General features: G+C 50.9%; 1 protein-coding gene across 33 annotated transcripts in view; it reads right to left on the minus strand.

Moving 5' to 3' along the window:
- Positions 1 to 20,665, minus strand: part of MAP2 (microtubule associated protein 2) — a 172,861-nt gene that overhangs the window by 53,073 nt on the left and 99,123 nt on the right. For 31 of the 33 annotated variants that reach the window (XM_068686406.1, XM_068686408.1, XM_068686424.1 and 28 more), the window contains one exon: positions 10,076 to 10,361. The exons of the other annotated variants lie outside the window; for them this stretch is intronic. In XM_068686406.1, coding sequence (XP_068542507.1) covers positions 10,076 to 10,337 — 262 coding nt within the window. In that variant the 5' untranslated portion in view covers positions 10,338 to 10,361. The remainder of the gene's footprint in view (positions 1 to 10,075; positions 10,362 to 20,665) is intronic. 33 annotated transcript variants of the gene reach the window in all.

Consider the following 20,665-nt stretch of genomic DNA (forward strand, 5'->3'; position numbering starts at 1 on the left):
AGCAAAACACCCCGACCATATTCCCTGCAGAACAGAAAAGATCCAACGCTGGCTATTTGCTATCTTGGACAATTTGCAACGCTAACAGGGCCTATGGATATTTTTCCCCTGGGTGCTGCAGGACTACAAACCAAGCAGCTATTGGATTTGTGCACAGCCATCAGGCAGTCCCCCCAGGACGGGTCCTGACTTCTCTCAGCTCTGCGGAGGCTGCTGGGACTGCTGAGACATGGCAGAGAGACCGGGGCCTCAGCTGGTGGCTTTTCCGATGTAGAATCTGAAGACACGCCTTGCACTTTATCACTGCAATTCCTAAAACCTCGAAGCACTGCCTTTTGCACTTGGATTAAGACAGAAATTCACAGTGGAAAGCGAAGTGGTATGAATAAGTCGTATAAAACACAAATAATGCCAGCAGATTAGTGCTTGTGGTTGAAGAAAAAAAAAAAAAAGCAGTAACACAGCGCTCCAGAATTCAAATATTTGCTCTCCCATGGCTTTTGTGAGTGCAAATATTTTGCCGCAAGTAGGTCCTTGATCTTGATGTTGGCAATATCAACAGTAATTGGCAGGAGGCATGAAGGGAAATAATGGAAACATCAGCTTTTAAATTAAATGAAACCACAACACAACTGACAAGCATCACTTCCCTAATAAACTCATTGACTCTAAGCTGCTGCAGCATCAATGAGGGTGGTGACAGATGAAATTAATCAGCAGGACTTACCAGCTCGCCAACTGAACGGGTCAAAAAAGGCTCATGTTTTGGGAAAGAAAAACCCTTTAATTGCGTAACACAACAAACCCCAAAGGTGTGGGGGCTCAGGACTGCCTTTGGGGGAAGATGCACTGCAGTGACTGCGTGAAAAGAGCAGGCACAGGGGAAGCTGTGGCTGGCAGGAGCCGTGTGGCCCCAGCTGCTCCGCAGAGGTCAGGAAAGCAGCAGCCCAGTGTCGGGGCTGCCCATCCTTGAACTGCTTCCACACCTGCCTTTACTTTGGCTCCGCAGCATTTTCCCAACCATGCTCCCAGTGAGAGCAAGTGGCAAAATCCAACGGGAAATCTGTACCGGGAGCAACTCCGAGCTCCAGAGAGCCCTCCTCCAGCTCCCAGCCACACGTGCAGCAGGCAGGGGCCTCTGCCACGCTGTCTAGCCGCTGGAAAACAAACACCGAGGGATCGGTGCCTGCACACGCACACCCTTTAAATATGAAACGCCGTTAAAAAGCAGCCATACAAATGTCAGCACAATAAAGCAACGCTTTATAAATGAGCCCTCATTACCGCAAATACTTGCTCCCTGCACATCCCCTGAGTCGTATCTTCTGAAGTTTACAGTCTGGAACAAAATATTTACTACCGTCAGCATTTCCCAGCCAAGCCAGAGGTGGGAAAAGCTAATCGCTCCTGGTTTGCCTGACGCATCAGCAACGTGATGTACAGCCGATGTGCGACACTGGAGCAGCCACCGTGAGCCCCCCAGCCAGGGCCATGCAGAGAGCTCCCACTGCCTCTCCCAGGACGTGCTACCAGCTGAAAAGCAGCACTTGCATGAAATAAGCAGATATATTTATCCTTCATTAAAAAATGAACTCCTTGTAGGACTCAGGCAGGAAGAAACCACTTGAGGTTCAGAGCACAGCACCGGATATTTAATCCTTTGAGCGTGAGTAAATATGCAGAACAGGTACCTTGCTTCTAATTCAGTACTTGTTTGGGACTTCAGTACGTGTTAACATTTTAAATAAGCACACTTTTAAGAACTAATTGCTTTTAGTATGAGTGAACAATGCACAGAAGCCAGTAGAGCTACAGCAACCTACGGCAGAAGAGGACGTGTCCCTCCAGTTCTCCTTTTTAATACAGCTCTGACAATGCTTTCTGTGATCTTTAAAACAGAAGAAAAAAAAAAAAAAAAAAGCACAACAAAGTATGCTACACAAGCTCTGCTGAATTTAGGATTAACATTAGCAATAACCCGTACACGCTTTGTGTGGGGCTTGCAGTCGTGCCCGGTTCGGCATAACCAGAGACCCTTCTGTCAGTGCAACGCAGCTCAGGTTCGTCCCATTGGGGGACCCGGTAACACCAAACACAATCAGTGCACCCTCGCCCTAAGGCTCACGCTGCCAGTCAGAGCCTGCCCCAGCTCTGCAATGCAGCAGCAGCCGTGCTGCTCATCTGCTGCGGGCTGCGCTTCCCGGCCGAGCCCCTGCCTGCACGCAGACAGGAGGCTGTCTCTTGCCTGTGTGCTCACACGAGGTGCTGAACCTCCCTGGAGGCAGGCAAAATAAAGAAGACCCCATGTCACAGCCAAATTAACCCCCAAGTTCTTGATATGGGTGAACGGCTGGAGCAGCTGCAGCCCTGCTCAGAAGCTCTGCACTCCCCCTCTCCTCTGGCAGCACCCCAGCAGAAGTGAGTCTTGTCCCTGCCAGGTCACCACCTCTGAGCAGCCCTTCCTCTGGTTATATGAAGTCCTTGGGAAAGGGACGCACCCACTCCTCTGGACTGAAGGTGCAAAAGAGGAGGAGGAGGAAGAGCTGACAGAGCAACTGTCTGGAAGGACAATACACTCCTAAATAAGAAGGAAGAGAAAGCAACTCCTGCACAGACACAGCAGAGGATCAGCTGCTTCCCAGCTCCCCAACACCCTGCACAGGCTCACTGCCCTGGATGTGGCACAGACCCTGGCTTCTGGGGAAAAAACTCCAAGTCGTTTTCTTCTCTCCCCTGCAGGGATGCGAGCAGTTTTGCTACGTCAGCCAGGCTGCCACATCCAGGCAGCACCAGCAGCTGGTACTCCTGCTCCTCTGCATCAAGGTACCTGCCCGGGCAGCCCGCAGGCTGTATGAAGTTTCCTTCGAGCTGCTGCAAGCAGCGGGGCTTGCTGGGACCTGCACCAAACCAGTCGTGTGCTGCTACCAATCAGTCTCAAGGAAAGAAATATGAACAAAAAAATGAAATACCTGGGGTTTATGTTCCCTTCCCAAAGTATACGTTCCTTCTAAGTGAATTTGATTTCCATGAAGTATTCAATTTAGCCAGTCCTGAATGAGAACGACTCTCCAGAAAGCAGTTATCAGGTTTGCCTGCCTTGGAGATAACGGCATCTCACAATTCTTTTCCACATGCTGCATGCAGTTAAAGATGAAGTGCTCAGGTTCTGCGCCAGTATTTGCCTCACGCAGGAGAAGAGCTCATGCATGTGATCTCACTCACACAGCTGGGGTGACTTGAGTTTCCTGCATTGTTGGCATGTCTCAAGTAAGAAATCAATAACAACAAACCCCCCCCAACCAATCAAGGCTGCATTTCTAAACCATCACCTCAAAATGAGCTTTCTGAGCACCACCGGCTCTGCTCTGCTGTCGGTCTGCACAACAGCACAGGGAAATGTAAATGTTTTGCTCAGCATCTCCCGAAGAGCAAGCGATGGAGTCAAAACCAGCACGCAGTCCTCTCGCTTTGAACCTTGCCTTTGAATCTGCAGATCAACCTTTTCACAGCTGGTGCGGACAGGCACTGGATTAGCAGTGCTCACATGCCAGCTAATGCCAGCTGCTTTATGCTGATTTCCATCCCTTCGGCTGGCAAAGGCAAGCAAACCTGTATTAATTATCATTATAATGACTTAAAGCGAGCAGTTAATCTACCAGTAGCAAACAGGAGGAACCCAAGCCAAAGCACCAGCACATAACTACTGGTTTTGCTGTCCTAATTCAGGATATGAATGTCATGTGAGACAAGATGACTTGTTTCTCTGTATATTAACCTCACAGCTTAGAACAGCAGGGAAGACAAAGGCAGGTGTTTTATCCCTGACTCTCTCCTAATCTTTCATTTGAGCTCCTTGCTTGAATTAAAACCCAGCTTGCTTTGCCTTCCCATTTTAATACAGAGTAGCTCATTAGGGTTAGTTGAACCAAGAAATGCGTGCATATACACATATCTGTACATAAATGCATCTCACGCACATCTGTCTTGCTCCACAAATGCCCCCCAAAGCAACACATCCCTCTGGTTTTCATGGAAGTTGTGCCTCAGTGAGGTCCCTCCACATGGTGCTCCCAGTCTCTCTCCCCATCTAGAGAAGCAAATTTGGGAGGAGAAGGGAAAACCAAAAGGAAGCCTGCTCCTTCCCTTTGTCAGACAGCCTGGCTGTGCCGCGGAGCCGTTACAGAGAGGCTGTGCACTCCTGAATGCTAAATAAGCTCCCAGGCTACAGACTCTCTCTCAGCGGAGCTTAAGGAGAGATCTGGCTCGGCACAGGGACCAGTTGGCATGGCAACGTGGAAAAAGGCAGCCAGCAGCACCTGGCACTCCTCGCAGTAGTAGCAGCGGGCTCGTGTTTTCGTAGCCACTCTGACGGCACCGGGGTCAGCCCCGCACCACCCGCGGGGAACAGGACCAGCCTCCAGCAGGCACGGCCATGGGGAGCTCAGCTTAGCCACGGCTGGGCACCAGGCCACGCACAGGGGGCTCTGTAATGGGAAAAGGGGAGGAAGAGCATGGGCTGTCGCACCTGAGAACCTGCTGCTTCCCTTTCAAGGTGACTTTGGGGAAGAAGTTGCCATTTCAGCTGTGCCTGAAACAGAGGGGCTGTGTGCCTGCCAGACAAGGCTCTGTTGTTTGTTAGAGAACCCTCCTCCAAACCTTCCTGCCCTTGGATCAGAGCTGGAACAGAAGAGCTCCCTCTCACGAAGCTCCCGGTGTCACAAGAAAACGCCAAGGTGCAGCAGAAAGAACAGGGGGCAGGAGGGAAGGGGCTGCTGGTGCCATCTCTCGACCCTGGTCCTCTGCTGCCTCCACCGATGCTCTTTCCAGCAACACCCTCGAACGTGTCTAAAACATTCCAGTAACAAGTCCCAGAAAACGACACTTGTATTACTCTTAACGCAAAGAAGAAAAGTTTCTGAAGTCTGGTACGTTTGCCTGTCTCTAAATTGGCAAAGATGATGGTGCACGGTAATTACTGTCACATTTCCTGGGCGAAGGGAAGGAGATCAAAATGCCTAATTAACAGCTTGTGTCCCAAGGGAGCTCTCAGTGACACGGTAAGATGCACTCTCTGCAAAACAAACAACAGACACGGGACGAGCATGGCAATCGCATTCATCCCTCAGCATCCCTCATTTTGCGTCCTGCGATGCATTTTGTCTGCAGTGCTCGGGACATGCTGCCTGCTGCCATTTCAGCATGGAGAGACCGCAGTGATTGCTGACCCTGCGCACAGCTGGATGCAGTGCCTGGAGCCAGCAGGACAAGGGGGCACAGCGATCTTCTAAACATGCAGGAGTGCTGAGGACGGTGAGGAAGAGCCTCTCTGCCTGGAGACGGGCTGCTACAAGGCTAGGCAAGACACTGGGACGGGGATGGTTTCCCTGCAGTGCTGCCAGGTGGCTGGAACATGCACGGTCCCTACCTGCACCACCACTGCTCTGCACACACAGACTGAAGGGACCCCGCATCTCTGCTCATCTGCTCCCCAGCTATGGCAGGGCACTCCTGCAGGCTGACAATCCCTGCAATATATTCAATATATTGTTTCAATGTATTTTTTAAGGAGTATTTGGTCACAGGAACACATTTGGTGCAGACGCCCAGTTAGTCTGGCTGCACAATGCCTTAGAACAAATGGCTGAGTTAGGACAGACCGTATCCAGGGCTGCAACTTGAATTACCCTCCCCACTTTCTTCCTCAGTTATTCCCTGTAGATGCTGCCATTCCCTGCTGTCTGAGTCCCCTCCTCTCCGGGGCAATACTTGCCATCACACAAAGGATGCGTTGGCTCAGGATGAACAGATAAAACTGAGCCACTTTCCACTCTCCTTTTCTTCCGTTTTTCCTTCTTTCCCTGCCACCTCCTGCCTCTGCTTTGCTCCCTCATGTCTTTCCTCTCACCAGTTCTCTGCCCACCACCTCTCCTAACTTTCCCAGCGCTGGGTCTGGTCCCTCCCTTGGTCCCTCACACCTCCCTCAGCTCAGCACTGCCCCTTTTTCATCCCTCTCCATGGGTCTTGGGCTCTCTCCTCTTTCTGTTTCTCTTACAGACTAACGCAAACCCATCTCTGGGTCTCCACAGCCACCAAAAACACTTGCCTCTCTCATTTATCTGGCCTGACCTTCCTCACATCCACCTTTCCCATGACTCAAAGGCTCTGAAAAACAATGCAGGAGAGCTCAACCTGCGATGCCCTGTGCTGTCTCATGAAGTCTGCTCCAATTTTCCAGCAGTCTTTTTGCATCCCACGCAGTTTGGGTACTCTGCCAATTAATGAAGAGCTCTGTCACTTTGGCAGGACACGTTACTGTCCTTAATATCAACTGACACGGGGATGGAGACACTGTCCTGCGGCTCTGATGATAGGATTTCAGGAAATGCCTTCCCTTAATCTGTCAGAAAAATAATTCATCAGATAACTGTGTGGGTAACCCCCCCCTCTGATTATAAGCCTGCGTTTGGAATATAATGAAGAAAGCGCTCAATCAGCTGAGTCACTGTACATAGAGCAGAGAAGATGCTCCACAACACAGCTAACTGCTCTCACCCCTAATTATATCCATTTGACAGGTTAGTCATTACATTACTGAAAAGAAAAATAAATGCGTTTTAAGTGCAGAAAAACAAACCTTTGTGGCTTGATGCTCCTTGCCAGTCAAACACGCTGCATGGTGTTGAAGCGCTGCTTCCCAGGGGCTGCTGAAGCACACCTGCACTGCTCCTCGCTGCTGCCTCCCTACGAGTTGACCACGACGCCTCAGGAAGCCAAGAAAAGGCTGCCACGCTCACACTGCTTTACAAGCCCACCACATCCTGTGCTCTACCACGGCTCCAATCCAAAGCTTCCCACATCAGCCCACTTCGGAGTGAGTTTCCAGAGAGTCCACCATCACGCCCCCCGTGCAGCACATGTCTTGCGTGACGTGGAAATGTTTGGCTTGACAAAAGCTGAGCCCCGATCCTCCACGCTGCAGACTCACAAGATCCTCACCGAAGATGCTGTGCGTGCACGCACACGTGAGCAAGAACTCGAAGAGGCAGGGATCAGGGAGAGGGCGTTAAAACTCGGTGGGGTGCTGCAGGCTGCCCAAGGGGCAGGTGCCTTCAGGAACAACTCGGGAGCAGTGTGGGACCTGTGGAAGCCCAAACCCGTGTACACACACACACAAACCAGTATCTGCTGTAGCACCCGTCCTTATATCACATCCATAACGGCCTCCCATGCGTCGTGCCAATGAACCAGGGCCATTCTCTCGCACGTATTCGCCTCTGAATTCAGGCAGATCAGGCCCGGGGCTGCCCTGCCCGCAGCGCTGAGCACTCTGCCACGTTCTCGTGGGCCCGTTAGAAAGGGGAGCATTGATGTGGCTCCGTAATGCAGCCATTACCAGCACGATGCGGAGGCAGATCAATCAAAGGCAACACAACAGCCAGATTCAGAGGACTCCAAAATTGAGGTCAGACTCAATAACTCTTCGACAGACGCCAAGAGGGAGAGACGCACACATTTATACAGGAAGGCAAATTTTAACTGCGCAAACCCAAAAACGTCACTTGCAGTGATAGATTGGATGTGTTTTGGCAAGAACTCTGCTCTCCTCCCCCACCAGCACCCCTCGCCTCCACATTAGTGTTGGCATAAGGTGCCTTTGTCCTTGTGGCTCTAACTTTCCCCTGAACACACAGATTGCACAGCACGAGCCCTGCAAACGGGTGCCCTGGCGCCGTACGGTGCTGCTGCTGAACGCCTCCCCCTGCGGGATGCTCATTTCATGAACAAATCCCAGCTCGTGGGTCAGTTGGTGCCGGGGAGCTGATGCGAAATGCATTGAACCACACCTGAAGTCTCCCCAGCAGGGATCGGGCAGCCTGCAGCTGCCCTGGGAAGTGCCCTGCTCGTACCTGTGCTGCATTGGGATGAGCTTCTTCTTGCTGATACTGGGGATTTGTGGGCTCTGACACAAAGGCTGAGAAGCCAGAGCAGCCTAGGTTATTGGTCTGGGCTTACACCAGGGAAAACAGAATCCCTATAAATCCACAGAAACTCACAGTGTGGCTTAATTATCTCGGTCGACCTTGGCTTCCTGTGCATTTTCTCCTCAGCTGTTTGGAGCCAGCAAGCTACTACAAATGATTAAATGATTTGCATTATTGGTAATTATGTGTATCACAGTGGCATTTAAATGTCGTATCTGATACAACACCCCACTGCAGCTACAATTTACAAGCAAACAGAGCAAAGATGGCTGAAGTCAGCGGCAAATGGCAATCCTGGTTTCAAGATCAAACTCTGAATCAAATTGCTTCGTGATGCTGTACGTATGTTCTGCTAGCAAACACCAGTGGGGCTTTGGCAACCCACACCCCTCTTCATTTCTGTCACTGCCCTAAATTGCTGACAGGTTTCTCCTGATGGCCTTTAAAAGGAATGAAATGATTAAAAATATATCTTATGTACCCTAAGATGCTTTACCTTGCATTAATGTTCCTCTAAGTCGGGGCTCAAGGATTTGAATTTCCAGAGAGCTAGAAATTGAGGCATGAAGGCAAGCAGTTTTAGGGACTTCTGGTTTTCAAGGACAAAGAAAGATGCCATGAAATAAGCTATATTAAGACTCCCTAGCAATAACTGCATGTATTGACAGTAAGTCCCCACACAAGAGATCTTGCAAACTAAGTAGACAGTGAGAAAAAAGCAGGGGAGGAGGAAACGAGGCCACAAAGTGGTGATCGAAGCAAACTTCACAGGGATCAAGAGCAGTCTCATTCCCTCAGTAAGTGTACTGCTCTGGTCCCGCTGCCACATTTGGATTTGTTCTGCTCTTTAATCCCCCATCTGAAAAAGTGATGTTAAAATACACTACTGCAATGCCCACTGATTTGCTGCACTGGGTTCCTGCTTCCTCTCAGCCATTAGCTGCAAATTCCCCAATTAAACGTCCACGTCTCTGAGATGCTGCCCCAAGCTTTGAGAGCACCTGAGAGGAGTATTTCTCTTCTCCTTTTATAAGGAGATGAAATTCCTCTTCATTCTGTCAAGTTATTACTTCTCCATTTGTAAGGGTGACTTGTCCAAGGCTGTTTGAAACATCTGTGGCAAAGGAGACAAACACTCCAGTCTCTCCACAGCCCTAAGAAGTGCAGCATCTTACCTCTGTGATCCTGTACAGCTGCTCCTGCTTATTTGCTGTCTAAGCACAGTACAAAGTTAGGTTAGAGCAAAGGAAAGAGATCTTGTTATCACCCTCCTGAACCATCACCAACAACACGCTCACCTGAATGCTTACAGGGAATTTCTTTTACTGATGGCTTTCTAGTTTTGGCTATCCACAAAAAGAGACTCTTAAAATCCACCCCCATTTCCTTGTAGCGGAAGTATTCATTTCTAGTAGAACTGCTTTTGAAATGACTTTAGGGTCTGAGAGCCTTAACATTCTCCAGCTGCTGAGAAATTATGGATAACATCTCAAAGTGCTGTCAACAGCCAACAAACATTGCTAGAAAGATCTCTTTAGCATGCATGGATGGATGCATCAAGGGCACTAGCGCCTGTACAAGAGACATTCCTCTTGCATTGTGCATTTGGGGTTTAAAGAGGGAGCTCTGCACAGAGTGAATTAGCATTTACTTCTAAAACAGGAAACTTGCTTTGCATATTTCATTTTGACACAGTCACACTTTTTTCTCCCCCAAATAACAAGCTGAATCCTAAAATCCTAACATAGTTTACAAATAGGCTAGGCCCCAGAGAGCATCCCATGAAATACGCCTAGCCAGTGGTGGATAAATGCTGAATGTGCTATTCCTGGCCAGATCAATCAACATGTTATCTGCAACAGTCGGTGGGTTTCTAGAAGTTGTTACTTGTGAGCAGCAACAGCGGACACCGAAGTTTCCACACACACAGCCCTGTGGTTCCTGTGCACTGGCTGCTCTCCCCATCCCCAGTGAGGTGACCCCCTCGCATCTACCAGGATGCACTAAGCCGCCCTCATGGCTTTCCTCAAATCTTCTCAGAGCGCTGCCCGGTGTTCAGCTGTGTTGAGCTGCAGGGTGTTGAGGTACATTACCTGCGGTCTCCCTGTCCCCTGCCGACAGCTCTCCATTGATCCCGTTCTCTTTGGTCTGAGCGTACGGCCCCGGCTGCTCCCGGCCGCCCAGCCCGTGCTCCTCGTCTTCTTGGTAGGGAAACCCATTGGCACTTCTGACCAGTCCGGCACCCGCGCCACCCTGTTCCTTGATTTCGGGTGAATGCGGGTGTGAAGAAGCCTCTGTTAACTGACCCGAAGTCCAGTGCGGTGCCTTGGCTTCGTCTTTCCTATCCTCCGCCATTTCTCCTCTCCTTCACCGCTTGTCCTGTAACGACACGAGCAGGAGAGATCAGCACCGAGGGGGCGACCGTGCCCCAGCCAGCACACAGCCACCAGGGGTGTCACACAGGGGTGGTACCAGCAGCTCCTGTCCTGCAGGTGAGAGAGGGCTTAAATGCAGAAGTGTCTCTGCTTGCCTGTCCTGGCCATGGGTGAGCTGCCTTTGAAACCAACACAAGCCATGAGTGGTAAAAAAACAGGGGTCAAATCCTCCCTGCCCCCCAGATGCTACTAACACTGGTTTCTGGAGGGCTGCCTTTTGTTCATTTGATGTTAACTCATTAATGACAGTGAAATGTAAGCCCTTAATGAGAAGTGAATTGGTATCGGGATGCAATGACGTCTTCCAGGGTTACAGAAGGAGTGCAGGATAAATACAGAGGATACTCCAGGGCAGAGGGATCAGTAACTGCTTAGAGACATGGAGCTGCCAGTAACTTGTGACTGCAGCGAGAATGTAATGGGTGCAGCTGAGAGCTCAGCCTAACAGGCTCTGCAGGCCCAGGATCCGTCCTGTACAGCACCTGCAGCGAGCTGTGGCAGGGACAGCACTGAGCACATTCACTGGGCTCCCCAACATACGCGCTGCCTGACCCTGCGAGCATCCCCTCGCTGCTCTGGGAGCAGTCGCACCCATACCCATTTGCTTTGGTCCCAAACCGTGCGTGGGAAACATTTGTTTCCCATACAAGCGTTTGCCTTCTCCTATGACTATCAGTATTTACACATAAACAAAACCAATAATTATTCGCTACTTTACATGTTTTTCACTGCTGTTAATTAGCTCACATTTGCCCAAGCCAGGCAGGAAGCCATTCCACAAGCCACAGGCTTTGGCTGAGCCTCATGGACCAGTAGCTCCTCAGCAGGTATGCCGAGGAAGACAGCATATTGCCATCTGTGTTCCCATGATAAGGTAACAGATAAGGGGGGAGAAAGGCTTGACCTTTGCCAGCAATGTCAAAGTGAAAACTAAACCCAAACCCAAACCCAAACCAAAAAAAAAAATAAAAGAAATCAGCTGAACGTGGTCAAGCAACCAGGTATTGCAAAGGCTGAGCAGTCTAGAGACAAATGCAGAACACTTACACGGTGCATGTTTTCTGCAGACACTGAATTAAAATCCCACCACGACAGAACAACAGTTTGCACAGAGCCAAGTCAATTTGCAGAAAGTATCTAAGCATGATGAAGGACTATTATTATTTGTCTTATAATTAGTCACCATTGATAACTCAACCCCCTCCTGATCAGATATTGTTTAATAATAATGGCCTTCTATGCTGCTTTAAATTAAAAATCACAGTGAATCATGAACACGGTATTTCATTCATAGTAACGGTGTGACTCAAACTCTAATTCTACCCCTAAAAGGAATAACAACTCTTTCTCCACCCAGTGAAACCCCGTGGGTTTGGGAGGTGCAGCTCTGCTCCCACACCCACCCAGCACCGTTCCCTGGGGATATGTAACTGCACGAAGACTGCAGGAGCAGGTGAAAATTCAAACCCAGCATTTGTCTGAGCTGTAATGAAAATGGGGGGCTGAGCAGTGTCACGGAGCCCGGCGGCCCCAAGACCTGCCCCTGTGGGACGCAGACTTCACACATCCGCACCCCTTTGCCTTCCCTGCCCCCTTCACCCCAGCCATCAGGGAGCGATTCTGCACGTACAGCCAGAGCCTCGATGCGAGAGGGTAACGCGAGGCACGACCACGGGGAAACGCATCTCTGAAAGTCCCCTGGATGAAGGTAACAGCTCTGACCCCACCGCCACAACCTGGAGGCTGTTATCTCCAAAGTGCCCTTCCCCGTCCCAGGCAGACACTCCCCGCTTCTCTTCAAGCTCTTGAGGAAGGATATTCACATCCTTACAATGGCCTGTGCCACAGAAGTCCTCTGTGGAAGCAACAGAAGTGCTTTTATCTTTAAAAATAAATACAGTGGGCAGGCTTCAATGAGAGCTGTATGTATCTGGAGGCAGGATTTGGCTCGGTATTTACAATAGGCCGTTATAGAGTGAAACATGGATGAATTCATTCTTGACTCTCTGTTATTCATCAAGTGCTCTCAGAGTTTATAATGGTAGTAGAAACACAGCGAGTGAGTCACACCGAGCATCTCTGTGCCTGGCAATCCAGCAATGGCTGCTGCACGGCGTCCTTCACGCGTGGCTCAGGTTCCCAGCCGGCACACAGGTGGGCCTTGTGCCACCAGGTCACTTGGTTTTCTGTCATACTTTACCTGAAATTCATGTCCTCCTAACTCATGCAGGGCACTTGGGATGGCATTATGGATCTGAGCTGGATATTCTGCCTTCTGAACTAACAGCTTGTACAGGAATGGGGGGAAAAACTGACTGCCTCATCCTTTTCAGCCATTTGGGAGCTGTAGAGAGAAGGGAAATACTTAAATAACCTGGAATTAAGACAGAGGGACAAACCTCATAGGGAACATGCAGTCCAGCTGGGGTCCCAAGGGAACTTGCTGTTAAACTTCCCTTACTGACAGCCATGCCTCGGGAAGCCAAGGAAAGCGGTTGGGCATCAGGAACAAAAACAAGAGATGAGAGGTGGGAAATCTGGGAGGACAAATCCTGGTAACCTCCTGCCACCACCAGGAGCTCAGCCCTAGCTTTTGCACACAGAATCACAGAATCACAGAATTTCTAGGTTGGAAGAGACCTCAAGATCACTTATTCCAACCTCTGACCTAACACTAACAGTCCCCACTAAACCATATCCCTAAGCTCTACATCTAAACGTCTTTTGAAGACTTCCAGGGATGGTGACTCCACCACTTCCCTGGGCAGCCCGTTCCAGTGCCTAACAACCCTTTCAGTAAAGTTCTTCCTAACATCCAACCTAAAACTCCCCTGGCGCAACTTTAGCCTGTTCCCCCTCGTCCTGTCACCAGGCACGTGGGAGAACAGGCCAACCCCCACCTCACTACAGCCTCCTTTAAGGTATCTGTAGAGAGCGATAAGGTCGCCCCTGAGCCTCCTCTTCTCCAGGCTGAACAAGCCCAGCTCCCTCAGCCGTTCCTCGTAGGACTTGTTCTCCAGGCCCCTCACCAGCTTCGTCGCCCTTCTCTGGACCCGCTCAAGCACCTCGATGTCCTTCTTGTAGCGAGGGGCCCAAAACTGAACACAGTACTCGAGGTGCGGCCTCACCAGAGCCGAGTACAGGGGGACGATCACCTCCCTAGCCCTGCTGGCCACACTGCTTCTGACACAAGCCCGGATGCTGTTGGCCTCCTTGTCCAATGAACACTGCCGGGGCGCTTGTTTCACGTGCAACCTCCGGGCATCTAGCAAACAGGAAGGCCGATTTGGGATGCTGCTAAGAACCACAGCAACGCACAAAGAGATCCGTGCTGAATGTCACCCTTTCATTTCTGTTAACATGGGGCCTCTTCCCAAACTACTTGAGTTCCTCGCACGGCTCAGAGAGAAGGGCAGCAACCAGACCACGAATGGGGAGGAAGCCTCGCGGCGTCTGGCAGGAGCTTCCTTCGCCTCCTTTGTGCTCACACGTTCAGCCACAGCCCACGAGCTGCTGGGCAATTACCAGCGCTCACCAGCTGATCCTAGGCATGTACGTACCATAATTCCAGTAATATAATGTATTATCAGGACAAATTAAACCTCTCTCTCAATTGGAGCCTCTCAAGCCTAGCAAAGGACAAACAGGTTTCTCTGTTAATTTATAACAAATACGATTTATTTCTTCCTTGCCTGTTCCTTGAGTTATTAGCTTGCAGCTAGATCTCTCTTTCTAGACAATGCGAGCAAGACAATCCTCTTAAACACCACCTGCATCTGTTACAAATACAGGCAGCGTTCATCTGCTCCCATCCTTATTAGCTTCCAGGGCTTTTAAAAGCTTTGCCAACCCTACACTGCAGACCATTAGCCGACAGCCTAATTTTTTGTAGAAAATTCCTTCCCTCGCTCTTCTGTTCATACCTTGAGCTACAACACTGATGAAAAAGAGTGGCCGATGCCTGGACCCCAGGCAGAACAAAGGCAGCTCGCAGTGGGAAGAGCAAGAAAAGGCACTGCAAGCTGCAGCCCTGCCAGCGCTGGAAACGAAGGCTGGCTCCAGCCTGCGCAGCAGCCGAGCTGACTGCCAGCACGGGCACTGCAGAGGGCCAGCAGGGAGCCGGAGGAGCTGCCCAAGCTTCCCCACTCCTCCTTGCCCTGTGTCCTTCCCCAGGGTGCGGGGATTGGGATTTATCCCCCTCTGTTCCCATGGTCGGCAGGGAGCTGGGTGCAGGAGGCCATGCTCACCGCAGGAGCCTCCCCTCGCTGCCCCCCCGGGGGTCACGGGTGGGAATGGCCACAGGACTTAACCCCAAACCCACCTAACTCAGAGAAATACTTTAACATGCATCAGGCCAGGCTTAACTAAGCTCTATCCAGACAAGCCTAAAAAAAACAACTCAGTTAAGTCTCTGGAAAGTCCTCCCGGCACACAAAATTCAAGTCAGCAGAGCAATCACTGCTGAAACGTTTCCTCAGTGGAGAAGTTCCCTTAAATCCAGGAACTGAGTGCCCCCTGATTTCATAACTTCCCTTCAGATCAAAAGGGAAGCCAGCACCGCTGACATGGTGGGGACAAACAGACCCATGAAAGCCCCAAGTGCCATCTGAGTCCAGAAAAGGCCTCAATATTAGCAGAAAAAAACCAATGTGGCTTTAGAAAAGCAGCAACCTTCAGGCGTGGGAAACACAACCTCCAACGCTGCTGTGATGGTTTAGCAGGCAGAGAGCCTGTCACCAGCAGTGCCAGGTTACTGGTATGTACTGGTCTGCAGGCAGAACGCTCGCTGGAGCACACGAAGTGGGGGAACGATTCCCCCTGCAGAAACACGGCTCCTGGCAAACTCCCCCTGCTCCACACCAAGCCCTGCACGGCCCCAGTGATGCAGAGGCGGGCCAAGAGGCAGCACCAGTCTGGTCCTTGGTGAATGCAGTAGGAAGACATTTTAAGCAAAGGTTTTTGCCTGGTGAGTACCTCCAAACAGGATGCTCTGGCTCCTCCCTGCAGCGCAGCACGGCCAGGACTGCAGCTCCTTTGGCAGCAGCTGGGTCCTCCCCGCTGCGGGGACGCAGGAGCAGGTGAGGGGATGAGGAGGAGTCTTTCAGCTGCCACTCCTGCCCGACACAGCTCTTCCTTGCTGTGCTGAGGAGGGTATTAATTCCCCGTGGCTGCTGGAAAGGAGCTTAGAGCATGACCAAGCCAGGCTGCCATCGGCTGCTGCCCTCCAGGCACATGGCTGCCCCTGCTCCTGTGCCCAGGGACTGCACAAACTCGCTCAGGCTCCCGAAATGCAAACCCAGGCACCTCTGTGATTGTGCAATATGGCACCAGCAGCTTCTGCCTTGAAAAAAAAGCATCCACCACGGGGCTCAGCTCTAGTCCAAAAGCTCGGTGAATCCCCACCCACCCGTTCCTGCGCCGCCACCACCCCTTTTTGACAGTTTCCATCCAGGATGCTGCATTTTTACACCGCTTCCCATTCATCAAATACGCTCCCAGGCACGCAGCTATCACTGGCCATGATTGCTTCCTGCAGGAGAGAGGAGAGGTGCTTTAGCTGGTGGAGGAGCTGGTAACCATGACAACAGTGCCATGACAACTCTAACGGATATCTGCAATGAGAAAAAGGCAAAAAACTTATTACCTATAAATCTGGTCCCTGCTAAGGATGGCAAAAACATCAAAGAAGCCAGAGCAGTCAGTAACGGCGCTGACGCTGGATTGAATCACGCCCAGCCCTGCGGCTTTTAGGCACCACGAGCACTTCGTCCTCTCCTGCTCAGTAGCAGAGGGCAGGCCTTGCTCCATCCTGCTGACATCCTCCTCTTCCTCCTCCTCCTCACCTTCCTAAGGGGCTGACAGGTGAGGCCAGAGGCCTGGCAGCTTTCCGCAGGAGCCTGGTGCTTCCCCCCAAAGCCAGCTCTCAGCAAGGCCAGGATTGCTCCCATGGAGCATCTCTGAGCCCAACTCCCCACCTGTTCTTTCTACCAAGCAGGCACTGGGAGCCTCTCCTCATGTTTTTGGGAAGGAATTGCCTTTGGCAGGCTTGTTGAGGGTCCCCAGGCCTTAGCTAGTGCCCACAGGTGCTCTGTTGGGAGCCGCTCACCGGGATGCTCGGGAGGCAGCGCTCAAGTGGCCTTTCCCCATAACCATCTCGTGGCACCCTCTGAGCAGCTTTCCTCTCCTGGCCTCCTTGCTGCTGAAAGCTCTTGAAATCCAAACTTTCCATGTGGTGTGCTTTGGTTCCTCCAAACAAGTGGAGATTTGCGACTGCATATTAAGGAGTTCGTGCAATGAACACTCGTCTCCACGGCTCATGCCGTGACACCTCCATGTCAAAGCCCACAACAAGGCGAGGGGCCAACTCCGCAAGGTTTCTTTTTTCCCCGCAGTGACCTTGCTAAGATGCATTGATTTGAGGCCGCATCTCTTCTCTCGAGAGGCTCCGTGATGGATGACAGCTCCAATTAGGTAGCGAGGGTTATAATTAACTCTGCTGCTATGTGACTTGCATCCTGGGCGTGCAGGACAGGTCGGGGCTCTCACCCACATCGGCGGGGCCACTCTGCGTGCTGGAGTGTTGAGTAAGGAGGTGCCACACAGGTGACTTCTAAGCAAAGCTCACGTAAGCAGAATCTCACCCAGAACAAGCACATCATCAACACTGGGGAGGCTTGTCCTTCTCCATATCCCTTATTTCTTTCAGTTGTGCCAAGACCTCATTAAACGTGACGTTTTCACACGATCTTAACTTTACTCCATGAACTTCTAATAAAAATAAATAAATAATAAAAAAGCTGCCTCTATAAATGTGCCTGCATTTTTGGTTTTTCAAAGGTCTTGTCTAACTTTCAGGACTAATTCTGTCCCTGCTGCAGCACAGTCTTTGAACTACCCAGATGCTATCTTTGGAGCATCGTCACGTCAGCTCCTAGAAATGGTAAGACGGATGTCCTGGGCTAATTTCAGGCAGGCTCTTCTCCGTAAATACATGCAGGAGAACCAGCCCGGGGACAAGACTCTGGAAGGCTGCTTTTGTAACCTCTCCAGGGCCACGGAGCCCCAAAGAGGGGCTGTTCAGTACCTCCAGAGGCAGATCTCCTGCTGCAGCCACAGTCTCAGCTTATTTCTGCCCTTCCATGCACTGAGGTTAAGGATCACTGTGATTATTCTGCAACTGAGCAAGCAACACAAGGATGCTGACATGAAAACGAAGCACTGAAATGGTAACAGGAAAGGATCTTGAAGGCCGTGTGCTGCTCCAGTTTGTACGGGCAAGTCTTGGCTCACGTGAAGAAGGTTTTCTCCCCAGGTCAGGGGCAGATTACTCTTTTGCTAAGAGTGCTTTTAGCTTCACTTCACAATGCTCAGACACACCAGGCAATCATGCCAGGCACACCGCGGAAGCAGAAACATCTTACTGTCGAGCAGAAGCATTGTTTATTCATGCTGAAAAAGAGCATCAGACAGAAGAAAGCTTGTTCGGAGGTCCCTCCGTCCAGACTCACTTAAGCATCTCTGATTCTCCTTGTCGCGGTTAGCAAACCTTGGAGGCAGAGGCCCAGGACCCATTACAGCCAACAGAAACTGATGTTTTTAACCGCAGCACAAAACATCTAACTGGAAATAAATACATAGAAAGGAAGGGACAAAGGCTTGCAAAGCTGATGGGAAAAGAGGTTATTTGCAAAACCTGCTCGCTTTTACGTTTGCAGCAAACTTGGCACGGGGCAGCTTGCACCCGAGTTGCCTTTCCTAGGGAACGTCTGAGCAGCGCCTGCTGTGCTGCAAAACCTGGGTCCTACCCAAGTGGTAGGATTATTTATCTCTTCACCCTATTTGCTAACTAACGATGTGACAAACAAAAGCATTGTATTGACTTAAATATCCCCTCCTGCTTGTAGGACTTACAAACATGCCATCCAGCCACCCACTCTTCTGACCCACGGCTCTGTACCCTGGCAAATGCAACACTCTCTCCCTACCTGGAAATGAGAACACCCAGAAACCTTTTGTGCTTTTAAACACTTCAGACAGCGAAATCACAATATTTGGGATGCAATCTCGTCACGTGATAGCTTTTCCCTGCCAAATCTTTACTCAACCAACCCTACTGCTAACAAGAGGAAAGAAATGGAGCAGCCACTCCCCAGCCTGCATGGGCCCAGGGGGTGCAGGGCAGGGAGGACACAGCAGGTAATGCAGGAACCCAAAATCGCAGTGGTGATTTTGCAGCCCTCACTTTCAGAGGTATTTTTTCCCCCTGAAAGGTCTTCAGTTAAGATCTTGGGGTGTGCACTGAAACAGAACCAGGAGTTTACGTGCCCTGGCTTGTATTTTAACTACAAGGCTTCTTTTTAATTTTAAATTCCCTTTTTTTTTTTCCTGAGTTAGAAAATTAGGGTATTAATGTGTAAGGAGGAACCAACTCACTGAGTCATTCAGCCTTTCTGAAATCTTAATTGCAGGACTTGCTGTCACAGCAAAGGCCTATTTCAGAGCCTCGTTTCCTCCCCGGGCTCCCCCGGGTGCGTGCAATTACCTTCTTCTTGCTACAGGTTGGGTTTAACCTTGTTCTGCTGCCACGCTGCTCCCACCCCGTGCCGAGGGGCTGACGTACATGTGTGAAGTCAGTGGTGTTCTCCTGGGATAACACGAGGAATGAATGAGTTTTGTGGGAGGCAAGAAGCAAGCCCAGGGCCAGGGAAGCGCAAGGAAGTTGCGTTGGGTGCAGAAAGCGCGTGCCAGGAACGCGAAGACTGACTGGTGAACAAGTTCAGTAGCCGAGGAAGAAGTCAGGAAACAAGGCTCTGCATGGGGCTGAATGAGTGGCGTTTTAATGTAAAGAGACAGCCAAAGGATGTTTTGAGACATACCAGGATCTAACACGTGAGGATTTAGGCCACTTCTGATTTCCTCCGGATTTTGGCTTTTGCTGTCTTTCAGCAGCACCGATACTGCTGTTGGTTTAGGATGTCTGAAGGCATTAAGTATTAATCACAACTGAAATACAGGCAGCCTGGAAAGGTGCAGAGAGTGCAAGCAGGGTGATTAAAGATCCAGAGAAGCTTCTGTGCAAGGAATGGCTAAACAGGCTGAGGCTCTTCCTCCTAGGGAAGCGGGGAATGGGACAGGGGTCTAAAAACCACATGCAGCACAGAGAAGGCAAGAAGAGGAAACCAACGGCCCCTCTCTCCATGTAGAGTAAGAGTGCAGCAGCCAGAGGGGATTCTGCCCACTGCGGGGAATTACTCTGGGATTAGCTGCTGCAGAAAGCTCCTACGAGAAGAGTTCACAGAGGTTCAGAAGGCACCTGCTGAGTTTGCCGTCCATTAATCTGCTCACGGTTTCTCCATACAAGAGCCTTTTCTGGCAGAGGACTGTTTTTATCACACAACTAAAATGTAGATCAAATGTGGCTCGGGGCCTTTACTTGCTAATCTAATATGAATATTAATTAACTGCATGGTTTCTTGCCACTGCTTTTTGAAGAAGGGGTGGAATATCGCCAAGAGGGCTGGAATATCACAGCTCCTTGCTGAGCACCACAACGCTTAGTAACCTGCACAGGAAAATGCCCAGCACAGAGCGTGTCACACTGCAAATAAAAAACCACCTATCGCTGGCAATGGACAGCTCTGCTGGTCTCCTGAGTTTCTGACTGAAGCAGGGTGCTACAGCTCGGATGCATGGCCATCCCCCTGCTGATGCAGCTGAACAAGCTCTGGGGGCGACACCGTGCCACCTGCCTGGGGCTGGCTGAGAGGGGGTGCTCCTCTGCAACCCGTCCTGCAGAATCAGCCCCACCTCCTCCTGCTCCACTCTGCGGCCAAGACACTGACCCAGAGCTGATGGTTGGGCTGGGGCCAAACGGGAGGAGCAGCTGAGGGAACGGGCTGGGGCAGGGGTGCCTGTGAAGAGAACAGGCACGTGAGGAGACAGGAGGACAGATGGCCCTGCCAGAAGGACCTGGTTACGTACCCAGAGCTGCCACGTCGAAGAGGTCCCACGAGATGCCACACGTAAATGTTTTATAGGCGAGATGCTCAAAGCTGCAGCAGCGTAAGCAGCGCCTTGGATGTTGGCTTTTTCATTTAGGGCAAGCGGTCTGAAACACATGCCCTGCCACTGACCTCGGCTCCGACCCAGAGGGGCTGTGTCTGCTCGGGAGGATGATTCATTCGCTGCTCCAAGGGCTGCATGAATAGGCAGCATTCACTGCGCAGGACGCTCAGCGCCTGGGATTCC

The sequence above is a fragment of the Anas acuta genome, chromosome 6 (genome assembly GCF_963932015.1).
Source record: "Anas acuta chromosome 6, bAnaAcu1.1, whole genome shotgun sequence".
Lineage (NCBI taxonomy): Eukaryota > Metazoa > Chordata > Aves > Anseriformes > Anatidae > Anas > Anas acuta.